The 20,810-nt window shown below is 38.8% G+C and overlaps 2 protein-coding genes across 4 annotated transcripts in view; both read right to left on the bottom strand.

The window, feature by feature from the left end:
• fam184ab (family with sequence similarity 184 member Ab) overlaps positions 1-20,810 on the bottom strand; it is a 221,857-nt gene that overhangs the window by 144,511 nt on the left and 56,536 nt on the right. The gene's annotated exons all lie outside the window — the stretch shown is intronic.
• On the bottom strand, positions 13,057-16,015 carry LOC146558235 (uncharacterized). Its single transcript, XM_085247666.1, has 2 exons — positions 15,733-16,015; positions 13,057-15,128 (listed from the first exon to the last, which is right to left on the bottom strand). Exons 1-2 carry the CDS (start codon positions 15,800-15,802, stop codon positions 13,057-13,059), a joined length of 2,142 nt encoding a protein of 713 aa, XP_085103792.1. The 5' UTR covers positions 15,803-16,015.

Below are 20,810 nucleotides of genomic sequence, written 5' to 3'. Positions count from 1 at the left end.
CAAGCCTTACTAACAAAATACAGTGATTTTATGGCCCTTTAGATGTTTTTATTTTAAAACAAGAAGGAAAAGAGCAGCTTGATTTTAAAAAAACAACAACAACAACAATTCATTCAACACAAGGCGTGAGATTTATTTTTGCATTTTAGCATGAGTAAGCTCATGCTAAAACGAAAAGCAAATTAAGACCCTGCTGAGACATTTCTATAAATCAGCCAAAAAGACACCTTATGAGCATCACAGTACGGTATTGTGCACTGTCTTAAGCTACCCCTCAATTCTGTGTTTTGCTAAAATAATCGTAAATGTGGAGCAATTCATTGACATGTGTCCAAGCATTCATGAAAATACACTAAATAAAGCAAAAACAGAGTTCGAACAAACTCAGTATTTGGTGACCACCTTGATTCTTCAACATTAAATTCAAATCTTCAAATCTTGTCGCGTTCATTGTCAAAATGATCCCACGCTGCTTCAATCAGTCATGGACTGACCCACTCCATGACTGGTAGTGTTTCATTGTTTGTTTTTCTTTCCAGATATGCTTTGGCTGCATTGCCAGTGCACTTGGGAATAATAATAATAATAATAATAATAATAATAATAATAATAATAATAATAATAATAATAATAATAATAATAATAATCAGCCCCAAACTATTGCAGAGCTTGCATTGAAAAAGCAGCCAATATCCAAAGAAAATCTCTGAAAGACCTTCAAAAGGCTAGACAGCTGTTGCTCAAGACAACTTCAAAAAATGACAAGGAAGTCTGACTTTCTGGAAGCAATATATAAAGAAATTAAGGATAGCTCAAGACTTTTGCACAGTTCTCTATACCAATTCAGACCGATTAAAAAGACACAGAAGCATAGTGTAGATGAACTGAGTGGGAGCCAAAAGAAGAACAAAAGCATTCAGAGAATGCAACTCCACCAGAAAGACAAGGGCTATACTAAAACTTGATAATTTTCAGTCAGTAATATTTTATAGATCATTTGTGGTTATTTCACCCTAATGACATTAGTAATACTGAAATCCCTAATAATGACATGAACATTGGGCTAACAATGAATCAAATGCTTAGCCAACCTAGGTCTTTACGTCCAACAAGGCCTGGTGTATTGTTCTGAAGTTTGAAGACGAACCTTAAAAAAAATTGTGAGTGAAAGAGGCTTTTACTGATTTTCACATTTGTTGTGACTTTGACCACGACACGATTTTCACCTAAATTAAATCAGATCGAGCTGTTATTGCTATCTACCATCATACAAAATGTGAAAATGATATAATATAAATGATATACATACTCGCTCACTTCAGAGGGAGAACAAAGGTGCGTTTTTAGTCTTCAGATCTCAGTAAAAGATTTGGGAAGCAGCCTGGGTGGCCCCATGTGTGTGTGTATGTGTGTGTGCATGTGTGTGTTATAGAGCCCTGAGTTGATTACAGCCTATGCTCCACTCCTTTCATCTGTCCACAGGTCCTGGCAGTGTCAGGCTTTGACAACAGCTCTCTGCCCAGGTTTTATTACTGAGGGGCTTCAATTCTCTCTTGTTCATTCTCACAAGTTTACAGTAGCTGGAAAAGCAATCAGCCTTATTTCTAATGTCTTCATTCACCCTTTGCTGTCACTGTAAGAGCCGAGGCAGCACCTGAAGAAAAGCTCTAGATGCACCAAGCCTGGTTTTCCACTAATTACCACATCTCTCCATTCACACCATTCACAGGAAGTCCCTAAACAGAGCTGTACTGCTGCACACAGAAACAGCAATTTTCCTTTGAATGTAGTGGTCCTGACCAAACTGTAACTACAATCCCTTTGTAATCGTAAAGCAGTATGGTGATAGAAAGTAGAGATGTGGAGGCTGACAAAGAGGAGTGAGTAATGCTGTGAGCTGTCACAGACCTGTGACTATGTCTGCCTTTTTAAACCTGACTCTGTTGTTTTCTTTATTTTAGCCATTCTTTAACCTTATTTTAGCTCATAAAACTCAAAACTTTTCACTCTTCTTAAACATTTTGTAGCTGCCATGCTGCAGAAACAGTAGTGCAAATATATACAAGAATATGGTAAAATGTCAGGTAAAATTGCAGTCATCCAAAAAACAACAGCTCTTCCCTGATGACAGATTTGCAAAGCTATTATCAGTATTTCTTTATTTCTACGTCCCTTTGCTGTTGTTGTCACTGGACTCCAAAGCAATTGAGATATTGCTCAAACCCACTGCTGCTGTAATCTGGCTGCAGTGGTCCAAAGAATCAAATCTGACAAACTGTAAGTTATTTGAAAGCTAAAAGCCTCACCTTAACAGCAAAACTGCTTTTTTCTATCTTTTTCATCATCTACAGGGAAACACACTGTGAACGTTTGACAAACAAAACATTCGTAAGTTTTTAGTTTTTAAATGAGAGTTATCACTTAAGATTTTATGCCTCTGCCAGCCAGCGTAGCTCAAATTTAAATTGCTCCAAACTAATGTAACATATATAGTGAAGACAATGAAAGAATTTTATACGTAATCAACTTGGCAGCTGACCAGATGTCAAGAATGATAACAATCTCTCCTTGTGTTTGTGAGTCAAGGCACTGACTAAAAGTCAGTGAATTTATGTGATGACAAGGCCTTCGTCATCAGTCAATCCCTCCACAATTCATGAGAATCATTATTCAATCCACATTATTTTTCATATTTTCATTAAACTTGCATAAGTTTATCACCTAATGGGTCTTGCCCGACACTGCGTTCAAGAAAAGCTCATATTTGTCATTTTACACGGGGCTTTTCCCTTTTTTCAAGAACTGCTTCTCCTCAGATTTTAGTAAAGTAAGGTTAACTTGTCTTGGATATGATTTCTAACTTTCTTTCTGTATTTTACATGTTACAATAACCTGTACAGTTTGATGGCTTATGAGCCAGTTGAGCTACTAAGTCACTAATGTTCTTGTAGATAATTATAATTAAATTTATAAATTATAAATAAAATGTAAAGGTTAAAAGCAAACAATCATTTTTATCATCATATGTCACTTCCAAAATGCAACAGTGGCATGACTTTGATGCAGTGTATGCAATAACACTTCAGAATAGATCAGATATTTTGATCACGTACCTCTGAGAAATCATGAAAGTAGTTTGTTGTCTATAATTTAAAAGTTAATGTGTATGTTATATATATATATATATATGTGGGTTATATAATTTATATACTCACAAACTTGTGGCATGTTTTCATCTCTATGAAGCTTCTTAAATTGCTTACCATCAGCATAACTGTCATTAAGACAGAAAAAACACCTCCACATGTAGAAACAGCATCAAACAGATGAACCACAAAGCTGATGGCCTGCAGCCAAAAACACACCAGCTTGGGCAACTTGATTATTCCTGTTCTTATTTTCCATCCCGTTATCCGTCTATCTGCTGTGCTGGCTCCCTCCCATCTCGTGCTTTTCCCGATAAAACAGGCTGGATTGACACAGAGCTCACTTCAAACTTGAAAACTAAAAGGCTGCTCTGGTTAACAAACCGTCTAAGACATTTTAAATTGATGTTAATGAATTGTAATAGCAACAAAAATCACCCCGTGCATTGGATGACCAAAACGGGAGCAGACAAGCATGAGCCAGCAGTATACGGTGGCACAGCAGGTTAGCTGACAGCCTTTATCAGGGCTGATTAATGCATGGGGAACAGGGATGAATGGGGACACTAACATTCTCATGAATTTACTGTTTCTCTTTTGAGCTCATATCAAACTCCTTCCCTCCTCATCCTGCTTCTGCCTCTGAAAAAGGCGCAGAATGGGATGGGTGGGAACAGAGGATTAAATAAATGCAGAGAGTTTATCATTTATCCCTCCATCCATCCACTCCTCTCTCCCCGCTGTTACCCACAGGCTCTGAGGAAAACACGTTGATCTGATTATGTTTGTGAACGTGTGTGTGTTTCAGGAGGACATGTGTGTATTTGAATCCCAGACTACACACTCCTATGCTGAGGTGTAGTGAAAGCTTAAATAACACACAAAGGCAGCGTGTCGGACTGTTGAAATTAGTTTTTTTTATGTGCACTGAGGATTTGATGAAGGCTGTTAAAGGAATGAAGGAATGGTTAATCATTTCTCCCACAAAATGTGGGCGACTGCTTTGTGACATAGATGCATGGACATCAACTCAGACTGTTTGTCCTGCTGTCAGTAATCTCCTAGCAGACATGCACGATGTCACAGAAAAATAACCAGCAGCACACAACACTCAATACAAGACAATTCAAAAGCACTGCTGTATTCAAAATATATATTAAACTGGGCTTTTGCAAATTAAGTGCAGGCATTTTTTGTCCAAGTGACCAAGCGGGGTGATTTCTATGTGATGTTGTGATAATTTTTCTCATAAAAATGTATCCGAAATCTGTTAAATGTGTGTTACCAGGCCAGTGGGTGACCCCTGGCAGCCTCCGGTCATTAGCAGATTGCTGTGGTTGCCTGTAGTTTGCATGGAAGACACCAACTTCAGTGAAGTGGTAGCGGCAATCATTGACACGGGCAGAGAGTTGCCAAATGTATCACGGCAACAAACATGTTTTGCAAATGTTCATCCCCTATTGAAAATCATAATTAATGAAATTATAATATTTTACAAAATCTGTCATAATTACAGAAAACAGTATAGGTGATCAATACCTATACTACTGTACAAAATGTAATGTGGTCAAAAACGACCGGATTTGGTCAGTTTAGTGGCTAAAACAGCACAATCCTCAGTTTCAGTTTCAGTTGTGGGATTTTATGTTTCTTGTCAGTCTTTTCATATTTAGTCTCAGATGTTTTGCTGCAAAAAAACCACCCCGTTTCAAGTCCTCTGTGTGGTTTAATCACTAAGGTAAAAACCGGGGAGGAGGAGGACGGAAGAGACGAAGAGGCAGGATTAATCTAGTGGCAACAAGCAGCTTCGATATTGTGTTCAGCGTGTGAGTGTGTGTGCGTATGTGTGTGTGTTTCTTGATCTCATAAAATGTCCATGTGAGAGCAAAGAGCCAAATAAATATAGAAAGAGAATGAACAGAAGGATTTTAGCTGGCGCTCTTCTGTTTATGTCACAGGTTGAACCTCTCAAAACGCGTGTGTGTGTGTGTGTGTCTGTGTGTGTGTGCGTGCGTGCGTGTGTGTGTCTGTGTCAATGAACCATCTTGCATATGCACTGGTCTCTGAGAAAATGAGAGTCAGGCCCACTTTCGCTTCATTTACGCCTTCTTGACCACCGCTGACCTCCATCAGCCATCACATCAAAGATCTCTTCATGCACTAAGAAGCATGAAGTGATGGCCTATGTAGGTACAGTACTTTTCCCAGAGACATTATAGGAGAGAGACACAGCATTCAAAGGTAGACTTTGCTACTCCTATCCTTCATGTTCTGTTGGCTGAGCACCTTGACTGGATTTTCAATCAGAATCCAAGCTGCACAAAAGCAGATGGACGGTCTTACTGGTCTCTGTACAACTCTGAGAACTTGCCAAGAAGCCAAGATGCCATGCAGCACTGCTTATCCAGCCTGAAGATCAACATCAGGGATTTATAAGAGGATTTCGGGCTTTCCAGACCAGATTCTTTGTTAACTTTTGTTAAATTCTTACAAAGAAAAGGGTGTTTCTTTTTAAGAGCATGCTGTCATGTTATTACAGTTTATTAACAGGGATTGTATGTCTTATGAAGAGTTAGATGTAAGATTTTTAAAGACTTTTTTTAAAGCCACTCAGAATTCAATTTAAGACTAACTTAACACCAACCAAAATGAATAAAGAAAATATATCTATTCAACAACAGGAAATCGACAATGCTCTGCTGGCTTAATAACTACAGATATCCAGCTGCACATCTGCATCTGTTGGTACGCTGCACAGCAGTGGAGCAGACAGTGGTGCGGAGGACTGTTGCTTCACAGCAAGAAGGTCTGGGCTGAGTTGTTTCTGTGGGGTTTCTGTTCTGTTCTCCCTTTGTCTCGCTGGGTACTCTGGTTTTCTTCTAAAGTCATGGTGATTTTAAACTGACCATAGGTCTGAATTGTTGTCTGTGTCACTCTGTTTTAGCCCTGTGACCCGGTGACGAGTCCAGGGTGCACCGCCCCTCTGGCCTAAGACATTTGAACTGGAAAAGTGGGATAAAATGGATAGATCTCTTTGGTCCTCTCCCGAATACTTACTGTAAAAACATTTAATTTCTGCATGTTTTTTCTGGACAATAAGACATTATGAATGCAAGACAAGACATTATGAATGCTACTAATTACTACTTTTGTGTTATTTGATCAACGGCAGGAGTAACACAACTTGAAGCAAAAACATTAATACTTCTGTAGAGGCAGCTGGATGTCAGACCAATCAGTAAACAATGGGGCTTGCTTTAGATGATGACAATAAGAAGCAGTGCAAGTTTTTTTTTTTTTAATTTAGTTTTTTTGTTTGTTTGCTTTAACTTAATCTGAGTGCTGTGTTTGGTTTGCAGCCCTGACTCATTAAAGGCTGAGCCAGACCGCGGTGAATAAAAGGATATTTGTGAAGCTGTCTGCCTGCAGGGTAATAGAAAGTAACATGCACTGAAATTAAATGACAGGCAAATGAAAAGAAAAAGAAGCAACAAGCAATTGGCATCAACAATAAAGAACAAAAAAAAAAAACCCTAACTAAACCTACGCTCCCTGCATAAAGCCTGTTTATCTTTAAAGATAAGCTTTTGTGTGCCATCCAGATAAAACTGTCATCACAATATGCAGTATTGTTAATAATAAGCTAATAAGCTGTGAAAAGTTGACAACATAAATGATTAACTGACAGCAAGCGGGACATGGTTACATAATCTACATCAGCATTCAACACCAGGACATAAAACGTGCCAGATATCTGTCAATATGAGGTTTATGGATTGAGACGTATTAATTCTAGGGTTGGGCCTTTGAACAATGCGTGAAAGACATTATGATTCGCAAATGATGGATTTATTATTTTATTGTATTGATGTAATGCACTGAATCACTGTATCTATAGCTTAGTCTATAGTCTGTGGTAGAGCAGGGCGATATGGCCAAAAATATTTATCACGATATATATTTGAAAATTTGCGATATAATTTTATGCGAGACAAAATACAACTCCACAACATTACTAGCGCAAAAAGACAACCTTCCATTTATTTTCACTTAAACAAGAAGCTGGTTTTTATGTACATTAAAGCTTTATAAAAATGTAACTTCCTTGCTGAAAGTTTAACCAAAAGGCATTTCCAGTAGAAATGGGCTGACATATCCTGAGCATAACCATGTATAATATCCACTGAAGTTAAAAAGAGGTGCTTTGCAACATTAAACTGCAGTGTGCAGTACGCATTTTTCGGACCATAAGGTGCACGGGATTATAAGGCACATTAAGCGAAACAAAGCAGTCAGATAAATCAAACTTTATTAAACTCATTCTTCTTGCTTCCTCCACTTCTGTACCATTGATTCATTAATGTTGAATTCTCTGGCAGCTGCTCTATTCCCATGTTGTTGCAGTATATTAATGACTAACCTCGTATTGTGGATGGATTATCTCAGTTGTTCTCCTGACTGAAGTTTGGTCCGTTTACAGTATCCTGCCATGCGATTGCATTTGTCTCTAACCATGAAGAACCTTCACGTTAACTTTTATAAGTGGAAAAGTGTTAGTGTTCGTCCTCCAGCTTCACTGTTTATGTTATGCTAACATAGCTGTGTCGTTAGCGATCACGTAGCACATCATTATATACCAGCTAGCCCAACTTCAGTAACCCTACAAACGTCAATGCTGTTTAGTTTCCTGTCTTCATTTATGTTGGAAGTGATAGCAGAGCTGTACGTTTGAATTTTTTTCAGAAATCTCTCCGTCAGAACATGCTATATCATGCTTAGGTAACTAGCGAAACTAGCGAGCTAACTTCCGCTAGCTTCCTGCTAACTTCTAACTCCGTTAAATGTAATAACTTTTGTTTTCATGGATGCCTGGAAGTTAAACTTTATAGTTACACCTGGTAAAGCAGCAATGCTGATCGTTTTATTAAAGATGAAAGAATTTAGACAGTTTTTAACTCTAAGTGATGCTGCAGTGTTGTTTGACCTGAAGCATACAAAGTTTAGGACCCAGATTACTCCCAGATTTAAGAGCATCTTAGTCCGACAAATACGACAATAACGACGGCCGCTTGCATGTTCTGCAAAAAAATGTGCTTTGTCGTGTATCTGACGGACAAACACCAAACCAGTTCCACATCACTGAAGTTGCACCATTTTTACAAACCAATTCTGGTTCATCTGTTTCACTCAACAATCGGCCATGTGCGTATGAAAACAAAGGCACTGCGCATGCGCGTTTTACTCCCATTCTATCGCGATATTTCATTTTCCTATCGTTGCCTAACATTATACCGGTATTACCGTGAACGGTATAATATGGCCCAGCCCTAGTCTGTGGCTCATATTTTAAATCCAGCCCTCACAGGGCAACTGATTTTGGTTTCCACTGACTGTTTTTAATGTATGTCAGTAAAGATTTTTAAGTTGACTATTCGTTGACTGTATCTTGGCATCACATTAATGACGCGCAAATACCTACATACAGATGTATTGACAAAAGATCCGTAAAACACAATGCCTCTGGCCATGGTTATTTCCCAGCCTGGAAGCATGGACATAATTACTTATAGCCGTAGGTGATATTTGTGAATGTGGCAGGTAAAAGATGTGGTCAGCATGTCTAAACCTTTTTGCACTTTGCAAACAAAAAGAGGTGCTCACTACATAACTAAAGTAAGGTTGAAAATTCCCAACAGACTCCGAAGAAAAAAGAATATCTAGCTAGATCTGGATTAGTTTCCTATACCTCCTCGACGATGTCTCACAGGTTTTGTTATTTAAATATTATAGCAAGTGTTTGTAAAAAGAATGCAAAATGCCCATCTCTGACTTTAAGTAGCCTTTCAGAAACTCCAGGATTCAGATCCAGATCCTAAAATAATCCCTACTAAGTTGACCCAAGCTGACCTTGGGCAATTTGTCACGGAAATCCATCCACGACCACCCTGACACAAGTACAGGAAAGCAACGGGCTGGAAACAAACACACCAGCTGAACAAACTCCACTGAGAGAGAATTTTGAATCTCTTACTTGCTACTGTCCTGACCTTGTTCTCCTTGACACGAGTTGACTTTCACAGTATTTTTAAAGCTTTTAGACAAATAACTCACACACACTACTTTTAGAATTCCAAATGTGCCTTTAACTACTTCTATTTTTAGCAGAAAAGAAGTATATAAGCATTAGTAAAAAATAACATGTATATTAACTTTACATGGTCCAGTGAAACCCTCAACATTGCACGCTTCTCTGTATGAGGAGTCAGAAAACTACCTACAGCATAATTATATAAGAAATAAAATGTATGTTTCAGTACTGTTTTATTAGCCCCTATATTATGATGCCAAGCAGAAGGAATGTGAAGTGTTGGTAAGAATAAATAAAGAATAAATAAACTCCGTCAAAGCGGTTCACTTTACTGGTCTCATTGCTCTGCTGTGCCAATCATTAGACAAGAAAAGAAAATCATACTGTTGCTGGGATCAGTGAAACACCCACCTGTTTCACACCTGTTTGGAATAACTAACTCTCAGATTACGCGCTGGGCGAAAGGTCTTAAACTGGACCTCAGGAGTGGAAATATTACAGTATGTGTGTGATTAGTGATATAAAACACATTGCATTGCATTTTTAGACACATTTTTTTAATCTACTTATAGCTTTAAGCTAGAGTAGTAGTAAGGAGAGGTATCAGGGCCAAACTACACATTCAAAAAAACCAATGACATTATTATCTTGACTGAAAAAGACCGTAGATAGTCAGAATTTCTTTTTGAGGCTCAGCAATGAGCTGCCTACTCATTGCTCACACACCGGCAGAAATATGGATCTTATTTTTTAAACTGCTGCCCTTCAACAAGTAAAGGATAAATAGAAAAAATAAATAAAAATACTTTTAAGGATCCACAAAGCACATATTTGACGCAGGCAGTATTTAACTTTTATTTTTTAATTTTTTTAAATGTGCTTACCTATGCTACTTCTCGCTGCAGATAATAACCTGAGCACTGTGGGAGCCTCTAAATACAAAACTGAATCCAAACAGGGTGCTGAGACAAGATCATTGTAATAGTTTTCTAGAAAATAATCAGATGACTGTTCAGATAATTGATAATAAAAAACTGAATGCATGCTTTTGAATGCTGCAATTTTATTATTTGCATTAAATGTGAATCTAAGTGGGGAAAAAAGAAGAAAAACATGGTCAATGCATTTTAATGACCGTCAGTATAAAAATATGTAATTTGTGAGATGTAAAGATTCTCAATTGTCATAAAACAGCTCATTTATGAACACCTATTGTCCCTTGGAAGGTCACACAAAACTGTTAAATATGCAAGTGTCAAGAGTCAAGAAATGCACAATAAGTTAAATGCAGAGTTAAAACTGATAACAGATCTGGTTTGGCATAATTTAAATAATGTTCAGGGAAAACAGTGGGATATGTAGAGTGTTCCTTCATTAAAGCCGGTAAGCTAATCCAACACAGTACATACGGCGCATGCACAGTGATTAAACAGAGGTAATGTGAGCCCTTTTGCACGATTTAAAGCCTTTTACTGAGACACATTGTCACGCTGAGTGCTGCTGACAGCTGGTCTGCTGCTTGGCAGCCAATCTAGTTTGTAGATGCCAAGTTTACCGCTGAAATATTGATCCTAAGCAGACAGGTGAGTGTTACTGTGTCTGAGGCGACTGTAGGTCCCGGCTAAAAATACGTTGTGACTAAGGTGTCCTGGTGGCTCAGTTGGCACATGAGCTTTTGAAAAAATAGTTTTAGTCTTTCTGGCTCTTTAAGCAGCCCAGCGGGAGAGGTGCCACAGTCTATTTGAAAGGAAAAAAATGTCACTACTGCAAAGCCTGAACTCCCACACATAATTATAAGTTAATAATTATCAGTCCAAATAAACCATCTATGTTAGTGACAAAATTGTTTAATTAGTTTATTTATTATTTCCTGGCTTCCCATGTCCTTCAAATTCAGAAAATGATATTGAAACATCACTAGAAATGTATGGATTGTCTTTTTTTTTTTTTTTTTAGAGGATAAAGCAGATATTTTAGGTTTTTAGTTAAATTATCTCAATAACTATTGCATGGATTTTAATTAAATCTGGGAGAAAAACACAAAACCCACACAAACCATTAATTCAGCATGATAACAATCACAAGAATTTGTCTCTGGTGGGTTAGATTTTTCACCTGTGAAATATCTTTCACTGACATTTTATCTCAGTAACGGATCATTCTGGATGGTAAGTAATGTAGTTGGGTATTCTTGTAAACCACCGTCATGTGCTGCAGTGTTGTGCTTGAATGAGCTAAAAAGAATATGCTCACTGAACACAGTGAATGGAGTGAATGCGAGAATGTAGCTGGGGTGCTGTAAAGTGCTCACTGCGTGAGAGCCACTGTAAACAACAACACAGCTTGTTGGCATGGTTAAGGAAGAATTAGAAGATACAGCTAACAGTAGCATCTCTGAGGCCAGTTCACATTTTAAAAAATAAATGGATTCAGACATTTTATGCAAAACTCTGCAAGTTGGGTTTGAACAAAAAGGTCAGATTAGCCAAATCTGGAACTTAACTTCCAGCTTTCGTCCAGTCTTGGGAAATATCAACGAGGGATTGATGGTGAGAAGAAATCCTAACTACAGAGGCAAAACAATGAATTCCCACCAGGCTCCATCACCTTCATAAACAGATCTGTTTTGAGATGGCCTTTTCAGTGCTATGTCACTGCTGAAACTGTAAAAATCTGCATTCTTTTGTTGGTTTGATTGCACAGTAGAACTGTGGTAACAATGACTGGGACTGTGTGGAAATGTAAGTCAGCTCAACTCAAATTTATTTATATAGCAACCAAAGTGCTGTAAAACAGTTACAATAGATTAAAACTAATTAAAAAATGGAATAAATAAGAAATAAGTGAAATACATGTTAGTAGGTACAGAGTTGGCTGCAAAAGGCAATGGAGATATTATGGTTTTAAACGACTCAATGGCGGGAGCAGATTTGACTGTGAGTGGACTGCTGCTCCACAATCAGGGGCAAACACAGAACACCTGCTCTGCTCTGAGTTTAAATCTAGAGTGGGGGACAGTCTGAAGCACTCGATCAAGAGGCAAACCATGAAGGTTTCAAGATCATCCTGTTTGTAGACAAACAGGATGATCTTGAAATCTATTCTAAACCTTATTGGCAACTGATGGATGGAAGCTAAAACAGGTTTATTTAGATCTCTTTTTCTGTGGGGAGTCTAGCACCAGCATTTTTTTTTTCCAACATTATGTTTATTAAAGTTTTACATATATACATATATAAAGTACATACACAAACAAATTTACACAACGTTAGCTTGATAGCATAATTGCCTAAGTCATTTTTTTGTGTTTTCGGAAAACAAGAAAAAACTAATTTTCTAAATATCACATGCATATTTTTAATTGATATTTTCACAGAACATTTAAGTATAAGTGAGGAAAAGTATGGAAAAAGAACAAAACCCAACATCATTTCTTTTGTCTAATAAAAGTGACTTAGGCAGATTATGCCTATGACTTAGGCAGTTTTTCTTCAAACTATAAAATGAACATGACATACTATAATGTAACCATAACACACTGTAACTTTTCAATTTTAATCACAAAATGGCAGCTAGAGTAAGGAGACTTACTCACTTCACCTCACCCACCCATTAATTTGCAGAGGAGGCCTGTAGGCTCATAAAAGAGGTGTGCGTGTGTCTATGTGTGTTTGTATCTGTCTGTGTGTGTTTGTCTCTCTCTTCTCTCTCTTTCTCTTCGTGTGCGGGTGTGTGTGTGTGTGTGCGTGTGTGTGTGTGTGCGTGTGTGTGTGTGTGCGTGCGTGTGTGTGTGCGTGTGTACTATTTGGTAGGCTATGTATACTACTGATGAGGAAGATCATCATAGTACTTGTGGGCCACTCTTGGTAGTACATTTTTCATTGACTGTAAGTCACTGTATTTCCTCAGGGTGATGGGCAACTGAGCAGGAAAGAGTGGGATCCACTTGAATGGCTTGTTGTCGGGTATGCTGATGCGCCGAGGCAGGTCTTCCCAGTCAGATTCAAAATCCAGCTTGTACCTGATCCGTCCATCAGTCAAGTACTGCAAAGCCCGGAGGTCATGGACTGTGGGGTCCCCAACTTTTTTGCCGGGTCGAATATTGGTGACATAGGTGCCAGATAACTTCATGAAGTCATTGTGGTATAGTTGAGTCACCCTGTATGGGGATGGATTAATGCGTGCAGCCTCAAAGATGACAACGTAATCTCGTGGAGTGTAAACGTCTTGCACAATGCGCCGTTCAATTAGACTGTGCATGGAGTCACACTCCATCTGTGTGTGGCCTGCAACTAGAAATTTCTGCTCAATGCTGACACCATGCTTCATGGCCAGGTAAAGGTAGGCGTTGCTGATGGTAGCACACCAGTTCTGATACCCGCAGCCATCACTCCAGACAATGACTTTCTCAATGTTTCTGTTGGCCTGTAGGACAGACTCAAAGTGGTTGGACTGCAGATGTGCAAAAACCTCACTGCTGAGGGAGCCTTCATGTTCTTCCCAAGCATAACAGTACCCATCTCTGTTGTTCATGTTGAAGCAGGTAAAGTTGTGCATCTGTAATTTAGTTTTGTAGTACATTGTACTTGCTTTTGTCTGGGGGCAAAGAAGAACGCGTTGAAGGTCCATTGTCCACACTGAAAGTGTGTCACTGGATTCATTTTTGTCTGCAGCCTTTTCAGCTTGAGCCTGACTCTTCAATCTCAAGTGTGTAGCAAGAGCATCCTCATCTGTATTTCCTACCTTGGCGCTTACACAGATGTCACATTGGTCTTTCTTTGGAATGAACACAGAGTAATCCTGCTCTCCAAAAACCTTCCGAAAGTATGTCTCACTCACAGCACGCTTTCCATTCTCATTGGCAGCATTCTGGTATTCCTTGTGAAGCTCTCTCAAAACTGTTCCTGGCTCCAGGAACTTCTTGTTCTGATAAGAGGGAACCTGGCGGCAGTAATGGGATGGGACTGTAGGTATTCCAGAGAGCCACTCTTTCAGGAAGGCCTGGTCTCCATCTGATATTGGCATATGAGGACCAGTCTTGTTGATCTTGGGGTTGGGCTGGGTATGAGTGTTGGGTTTCATGCCTGCAGTTAACCATGATCCAATGGTTCTCAGGGCAATACCAAGTGTGGAACAGAAAAGATTTTTGCACACAGGTATTTTGCATCTATCTGAGAGTTGCAGGTGGTATAGCAGAGATGTTGTTCTCCTTGAATCAACACCACCTTTCTTCTGTTTTATGGGCACATTTTCAACAACAGTCTGGATATACACCTTGCGTGTCTCCCAGGAAGGCATGGACCAGAAATTGTTGAAGATTCCTCTTCTCTCAACTTCAGTCAGTAGCTCACAACTTCTTTTCGTTGACTTGAAGCAGTGCTGTGATGTGCATGGTGGGCCCATGGCCTTTGGTGGTCTCTCCTGTCCCATTGTATTCTTGTAATTCTCTCCCTTCAGACGCTTTTCTTTGATGACATTTTTCTTCCACGTATGGGGCAGTGGACGCTTGTGACGAACAGCAGAAGTGCTGGGGGTTGGACTGGCTTCCTCTTCCTCTGCTTCCACCTCCCCTCCTTCCTCTTCCTCTCCTTCATCTTCCTCTCCTTCTCCTTCCTTTTCCTCTCCTTCCCCTTCCTTTTCTTCTCCTTCATCTTCGTCTCCTTCCCCTTTCTTTTCCTCTCCTTCATCTTCCTCTCCTTCTCCTTCCTTTTCCTCTCCTTCCCCTTCCTTTTCTTCTCCTTCATCTTCCTCTCCTTCCCCTTTCTTTTCCTCTCCTTCATCTTCCTCTCCTTCCTCTGGCTGCTTATCAGTCTGTTGCCCCATATCAACATAATTTCCTCCTTCTCCCTCATCTATATCCACCAACTCCTCTAAGTTCACATCAACTTCCTTTCCTGATGATACAACAGAAAATAAAATGCTGTTGGAGTATCTTAAAATGGTAAATCAAGATGACATCTAAATCTACTTGTGTAGTCAAAATGTCTGCTATGTAAAAAAAAAAAAAAAATCAATTTGTACTATTAATATCAAATCAAATCAATTTATTTTTGTATAGCCCAAAATCACAACAACAGTCGCCTCAAAGGGCTACATGAATATTACTGGCAATAGAGTTCAACCAGTATCAGTCATTTGAACACAGTCAATATAAAGTCCAATTTAACAATTAACAATGAACCCAGGGCGTCCCCCGTCCTTAGACTCTCCTCCTAATAAAAAGCAAATGTTTGAAACATAATATAATTTGCAAACTTGCTGAAAATGCTCAAATTGCCTTTGAAATTGCCAAAGATTTACTCTGGTAGCATGCTGCTGTTAGCTAGCTGCTAGCTTGTACTACATTACTATGCTAATGCTACACTACTAACGCTAATGTTAGCTAGCCATCATACTTTGTTTGCAACAAAAAAGTAATCTTTTAACATGGTCATAACCTCTTTGATTGAATGAAAATACATTTAGTGACCAAAAAACTAAAAAAATATGAACTTTTACCAGATGTAAATGAATCAAAAAGAAGAGCAAGGGCTTCACTTGCGGTCAACCTCTTCTTCTTATCAGCCATTTTGCATACATCAAAACTGCCTAAGTCAAATTGATTGTAGCAAAACTGCCTAAGTCCAATGGTAAAACTGCCTAAGTCAAATGAATGACTTAGGCAAGTATGTTTTTTGACTCTTATGAGTGTTGTGATTGGCCAATGACATAGGCAGACGGACAGGATGATGCAGCAGTGGTAGGGGAGTAAAGTTAGGCAAAAATCTCAATTTGACCAAAAAATGACTTAGGCACTTATGCTATGAAGCTAACGACAATAAACGAAACACAAGGTACATTCAATGAAAGCACTTGAGTCCATGAGACCTCTGACAGATTTTAAAGAATAATTTTCAGATTGCAGCATATGGTTGTGGTCCTGTACAGGGAATAGATAGGCTGTCCCTGTCTCACACAGTAAACCAGATAGATCTTTATTCCCAATATACTGGATGTAGCGCCCCCAAATTTTCTGGAAAATTTCTTGTTTATCTTTTAGAGTATATGTAATTTTCTCTAATGGTAAACATAAAGACAATTCTTTGAACCAATGTGAAATACTTGGTTTGCCAAGACTCCCCCACGTTAGAGCTATCACTCTCTTTGCTTGTAGTATTCCCATGTTTATGAAGATTTTTTCAAAATGATCTATGTTACACCCTACAGGATATAATCCCAGTAGGAAAAGTTTGGGATCCATCACAAGTTTAATTGACAAAATCTCCTTTATCATTGCTCCAACCTCTTCCCAAAACTCCTTTATTTTTGGACATGACCATAAACAGTGGAGCAATGTGCCCTTATCTTCTTCACATCTATTACAGATATCAGGAATCTGCATATTAAATTTGTTAAGTTTTTCTGGTGTTATGTACACTCATCAACCAATTAAACTGTAGCAATTTTAGACGTGTGTTCCCTGTCTGTGTTTGGGCTAGCTTACATGCTCTACTCCATTGTTCCACTGTCAAGTCCTCCTGTAAGTCATACCTCCAAGCTTCAAGCTTAGCAGCAGATGAATCAGGAGAGGATGTCATCATCAAGTTATATAATTCAGATATCATCCCTCTACCACTGGGGTTTTTGGTTAGGATTTTCTCTAATGTGGACAGCGGGGGAATATGTGTAAAATCATTATGATAAGACCTGATAAAACTCCTAAACTGTAGGTATTTGAAAAAGTGCTTTCGGGGAATATTAAATTTAGAGATTAGTTGTTCAAAACGTAAAAGTCTTCCATCACCCCCGAAAGCATCCTTCACCAGTCCCAGCCCCGAGTCTGCCCACATTTTAAAACCACCGTCCGCCCTACCCGGGGCAAAATAATTGTTGCCCCAAATCGGGCTAAAAACGGAGAGGGGAGATTTTACGTTTAAATATCTTTGAGTGACATGTAAGATATAAATCATGTTTTTAACTATAGGATTAAGCGTAATGTCTTTGAGTTTATTATATTTATCAGAATATACATATGTAGGAAGTGGAAGCCTAAGAGAGAGAGACTCAATAGTTCTCAATGCGGGGGGCTTTTCTGCAACATAATAGAACATTATAGTTCTTAACTGGGCTGCCCAGTAATACCAAACCATGTTAGGACATTGCAGCCCTCCTGCATCAAAGGGCAAGTACAAAAGTGATAAGCTTGTTATTCCATAAAAACTGATTAAACAGTTTTCTTATTTTAAGGAAAAAGTCTGAGGGGGGTGGCAAGGGGATATTCTGAAACAGATACAGAAGCTTAGGGAGCACGTTCATCTTTAGCATATTTATTCTACCAATCAGTGAAATTTGGAGACTCGACTATCTCTCCACTGATTTGGATATGTCAGTCATAATTGGACTATAATTATGGTTCACCACCTCTTCCAATTTCGGGACAATCTGAATACCTAGATAAGTAAACTGATTCACATTTCTAAAATGGCAGGTGTATTTAGGTGGATTCATACTTTCTTCTGAGTTCAAAAGCATTATAGAAGATTTTGATTTATTGATTTTATAACCAGAAATATGTCCAAATTTTCCAATTAGGTCTAAAATGGCTGGAATAGATTTTCCCAGATTTTTAAGAAAGAGGATCACATCGTCAGCATAAAGAGCTATTCGATGGTCGAGCCCTCCGATCTCTATACCCGTGATCACACAGTGTTCTCTTACAGCAATAGCAAGTGGTTCAATTGCAATTACAAATAAAAGGGGGGATAGGGGGCAACCTTGTCTACAACATCTTCCAATCTCAACTGGTTTTGAGATAACAAGCACCAGCATTTTTGACAAGCTGGAAACAGGATAGAGAAAACTGACTGAAACTGTTGCGCTGTTGCGCTGTAAGAACTTGTAAGAAAGTAAGTAAGAACTTGCTTACTTTACAAACTTACTGTAAAGTAAGCAAGTTCTTAATGTGCTCAAGGGATATCATAATGCTATCCAGCCTACACCTAGCTTTACCTTTGCCAGTGATAAGCAATGATCACTGGGGCTGCTTGGGTGGTGGGAGGAGGGTTTTACTACAAAGAAATTAATGTGAACGGAACCTTAAGCTAGAAATGAACATCTACAGTGTACATATGGCTAAAAGGAATTAATTATTAATATGACAACTAACTGAAGGCATGTTAACCCTTTAAGACCTACCATAGAACCAAGTCCGCCAGAGCTTATATTATATTTTTACATGCTGTAGTGCCATTTTTGGGAGCATTTCAAGTTGCTATACATCAATACAACCGTTATAGCCCAAATTTTAATAATATGCATGCATTAAGTGGCATAGTAATTACATAAATTCCAAAAAGTGCAATAAACTACAAAAAAATTGAAAATCGTTTTTGTTTTTTTTAACATATATTTCTAGTTAGAGAAATTTAATAGGCTTATCCCTCAAAACTGTAAATACAAAAAAGTTGCACAAAATAGTTTCCCACCACAGGAAATTTATTTTGAGTGTCTTCATAGTTTTATTTTTGAAATACACCAATTTTTATATACTCCAGGAAAAGCAAAAATAAATATTATAATGCAAATTTGCAAAAAAAAAAAAACAGCATATGCATCAAAATAAACTATTTCCAGCAGTGCAATATGAGTCCTAAGCATCCTAGAAACGACACAGAAAGTCATAAAGTCAAACATAACTTTTAAAAACACCAGTATAGGCTCATAAGGCCCTAATAGTAAAAAACTACATTTCCGCAAAATGACATCACTTCCGGTTTCGGGCAGTGCTGATGGACATAGAAAGTGTTATGAACAGCTGATCGAATCGGCAAAGGTTTCTGGAATATTATGTTTTTGTTGCTACAAGTGCTTTTTATGCAGTTTTTGCAAAGCTATATGTGGAAGGAAACTGTGACCGAGGACAAGCTGATGGCATAAGATGTAAGTACAACTCCTCAGGTTTCATATGCAAAAAAAATTATTGCGCTAGCTTACGTGGTTGCAGAGCTACCGTGATTTAAAAATAGTTATGCGCTTCATAGATACAGAGAAAAACCCAACAATCATATGACCCCCTATGAGCAAGCACTTTGGCAACAGTGGGAAGGACAAACTCCCTTTTAACAGGAAGAAACCTCCGGCAGAACCAGGCTCAGGGAGGGGCGGCCATCTGCTGCGACCGGTTGGGGTGAGAGAAGGAAGACAGGATAAAGACATGCTGTGGAAGAGAGACAGAGGTTAATAACAGATATGATTCAATACAGAGAGGTCTGTTAATACATAGTGAGCGAGAAAGGTGACTGGAAAGGAAAAACTCAATGCATCATGGGAATCCCCCGGCAGCCTACGTCTATTGCAGCATAACTAAGGGAGGATTCAGGGTCACCTGGTCCAGCCCTAACTATATGCTTTAGCAAAAAGGAAAGTTTTAAGCCTAATCTTGAAAGTAGAGATAGTGTCTGTCTCCTGAATCCAAACTGGAAGCTGGTTCCACAGAAGAGGGGCCTGAAAACTGAAGGCTCTCCCTCCCATTCTACTTTTAAATACTCTAGGAACAACAAGTAGGCCTGCAGAGCGAGAGCGAAGTGCTCTAATAGGGTGATATGGTACTACAAGGTCATTAAGATAAGATGGGGCCTGATTATTTAAGACCTTGTATGTGAGGAGCAGGATTTTGAATTCAATTCTGGATTTAACAGGAAGCCAATGAAGGGAAGCCAAAACAGGAGAAATATGCTCTCTCTTTCTAGTCCCTGTCAGTATTCTTGCTGCAGCATTTTGGATTAGCCGAAGGCTTTTCAGTGAGTTTTTTGGACATCCTGATAATAATGAATTACAGTAGTCCAGCCTGGAAGTAATAAATGCATGAACTTGTTTTTCAGTGTCACTCTGAGACAGGATATTTCTAATTTTAGAGATGTTGCGCAAATGGAAGAACGCAGTCTTACATATTTGTTTAATATGTGCATTGAAGGACATGTCCTGGTCAAAAATGACTCCAAGGTTCCTCACAGCGTTACTGGAGGCCAAGGTAATGCCATCCAGAGTAAGAATCTGGTTAGATACCATATTTCTAGGCTTTTCAGGGCCGAGTACAATAACCTCAGTTTTATCTGAATTAAGAAGCAGAAAGTTAGCGGCCATCCAGGTCTTTATGTCTTTAAGACATTCCTGCAGTTTAACTAATTGGTGTGTGTTATCTGGCTTCATGGACAGATAGAGCTGGGTGTCATCAGCATAGCAGTGAAAATGTATGCTATGTCTTCTAATGATACTGCCTAAGGGAAGCATGTATAATGTAAACAGAATTGGTCCTAGCACTGAACCCTGTGGAACTCCATAATTAACCTCAGTGTGTGAAGAGGACTCTCCATTTACATGAACAAATTGGAGTCTATTAGATAGATATGATGCAGTACCTGTAATACCTACAGCATGTTCTAATCGCTCTAATAGGATATTATGGTCGACAGTATCGAATGCTGCACTAAGGTCTAGCAGGACAAGCACAGAGATGAGTCCACTGTCAGAGGCCATAAGAAGATCATTTGTAACCTTCACTAAAGCTGTTTCTGTGCTGTGATGAGCTCTGAAACCTG

The sequence above is a fragment of the Mchenga conophoros genome, linkage group LG15, assembly GCF_057382185.1.
Source record: "Mchenga conophoros isolate Kocher_MC1m ecotype Shallow Benthic linkage group LG15, M_conophoros_male_GT1.1, whole genome shotgun sequence".
NCBI lineage: Eukaryota > Metazoa > Chordata > Actinopteri > Cichliformes > Cichlidae > Mchenga > Mchenga conophoros.
This window is presented reverse-complemented; position numbering and strand designations above follow the sequence as displayed.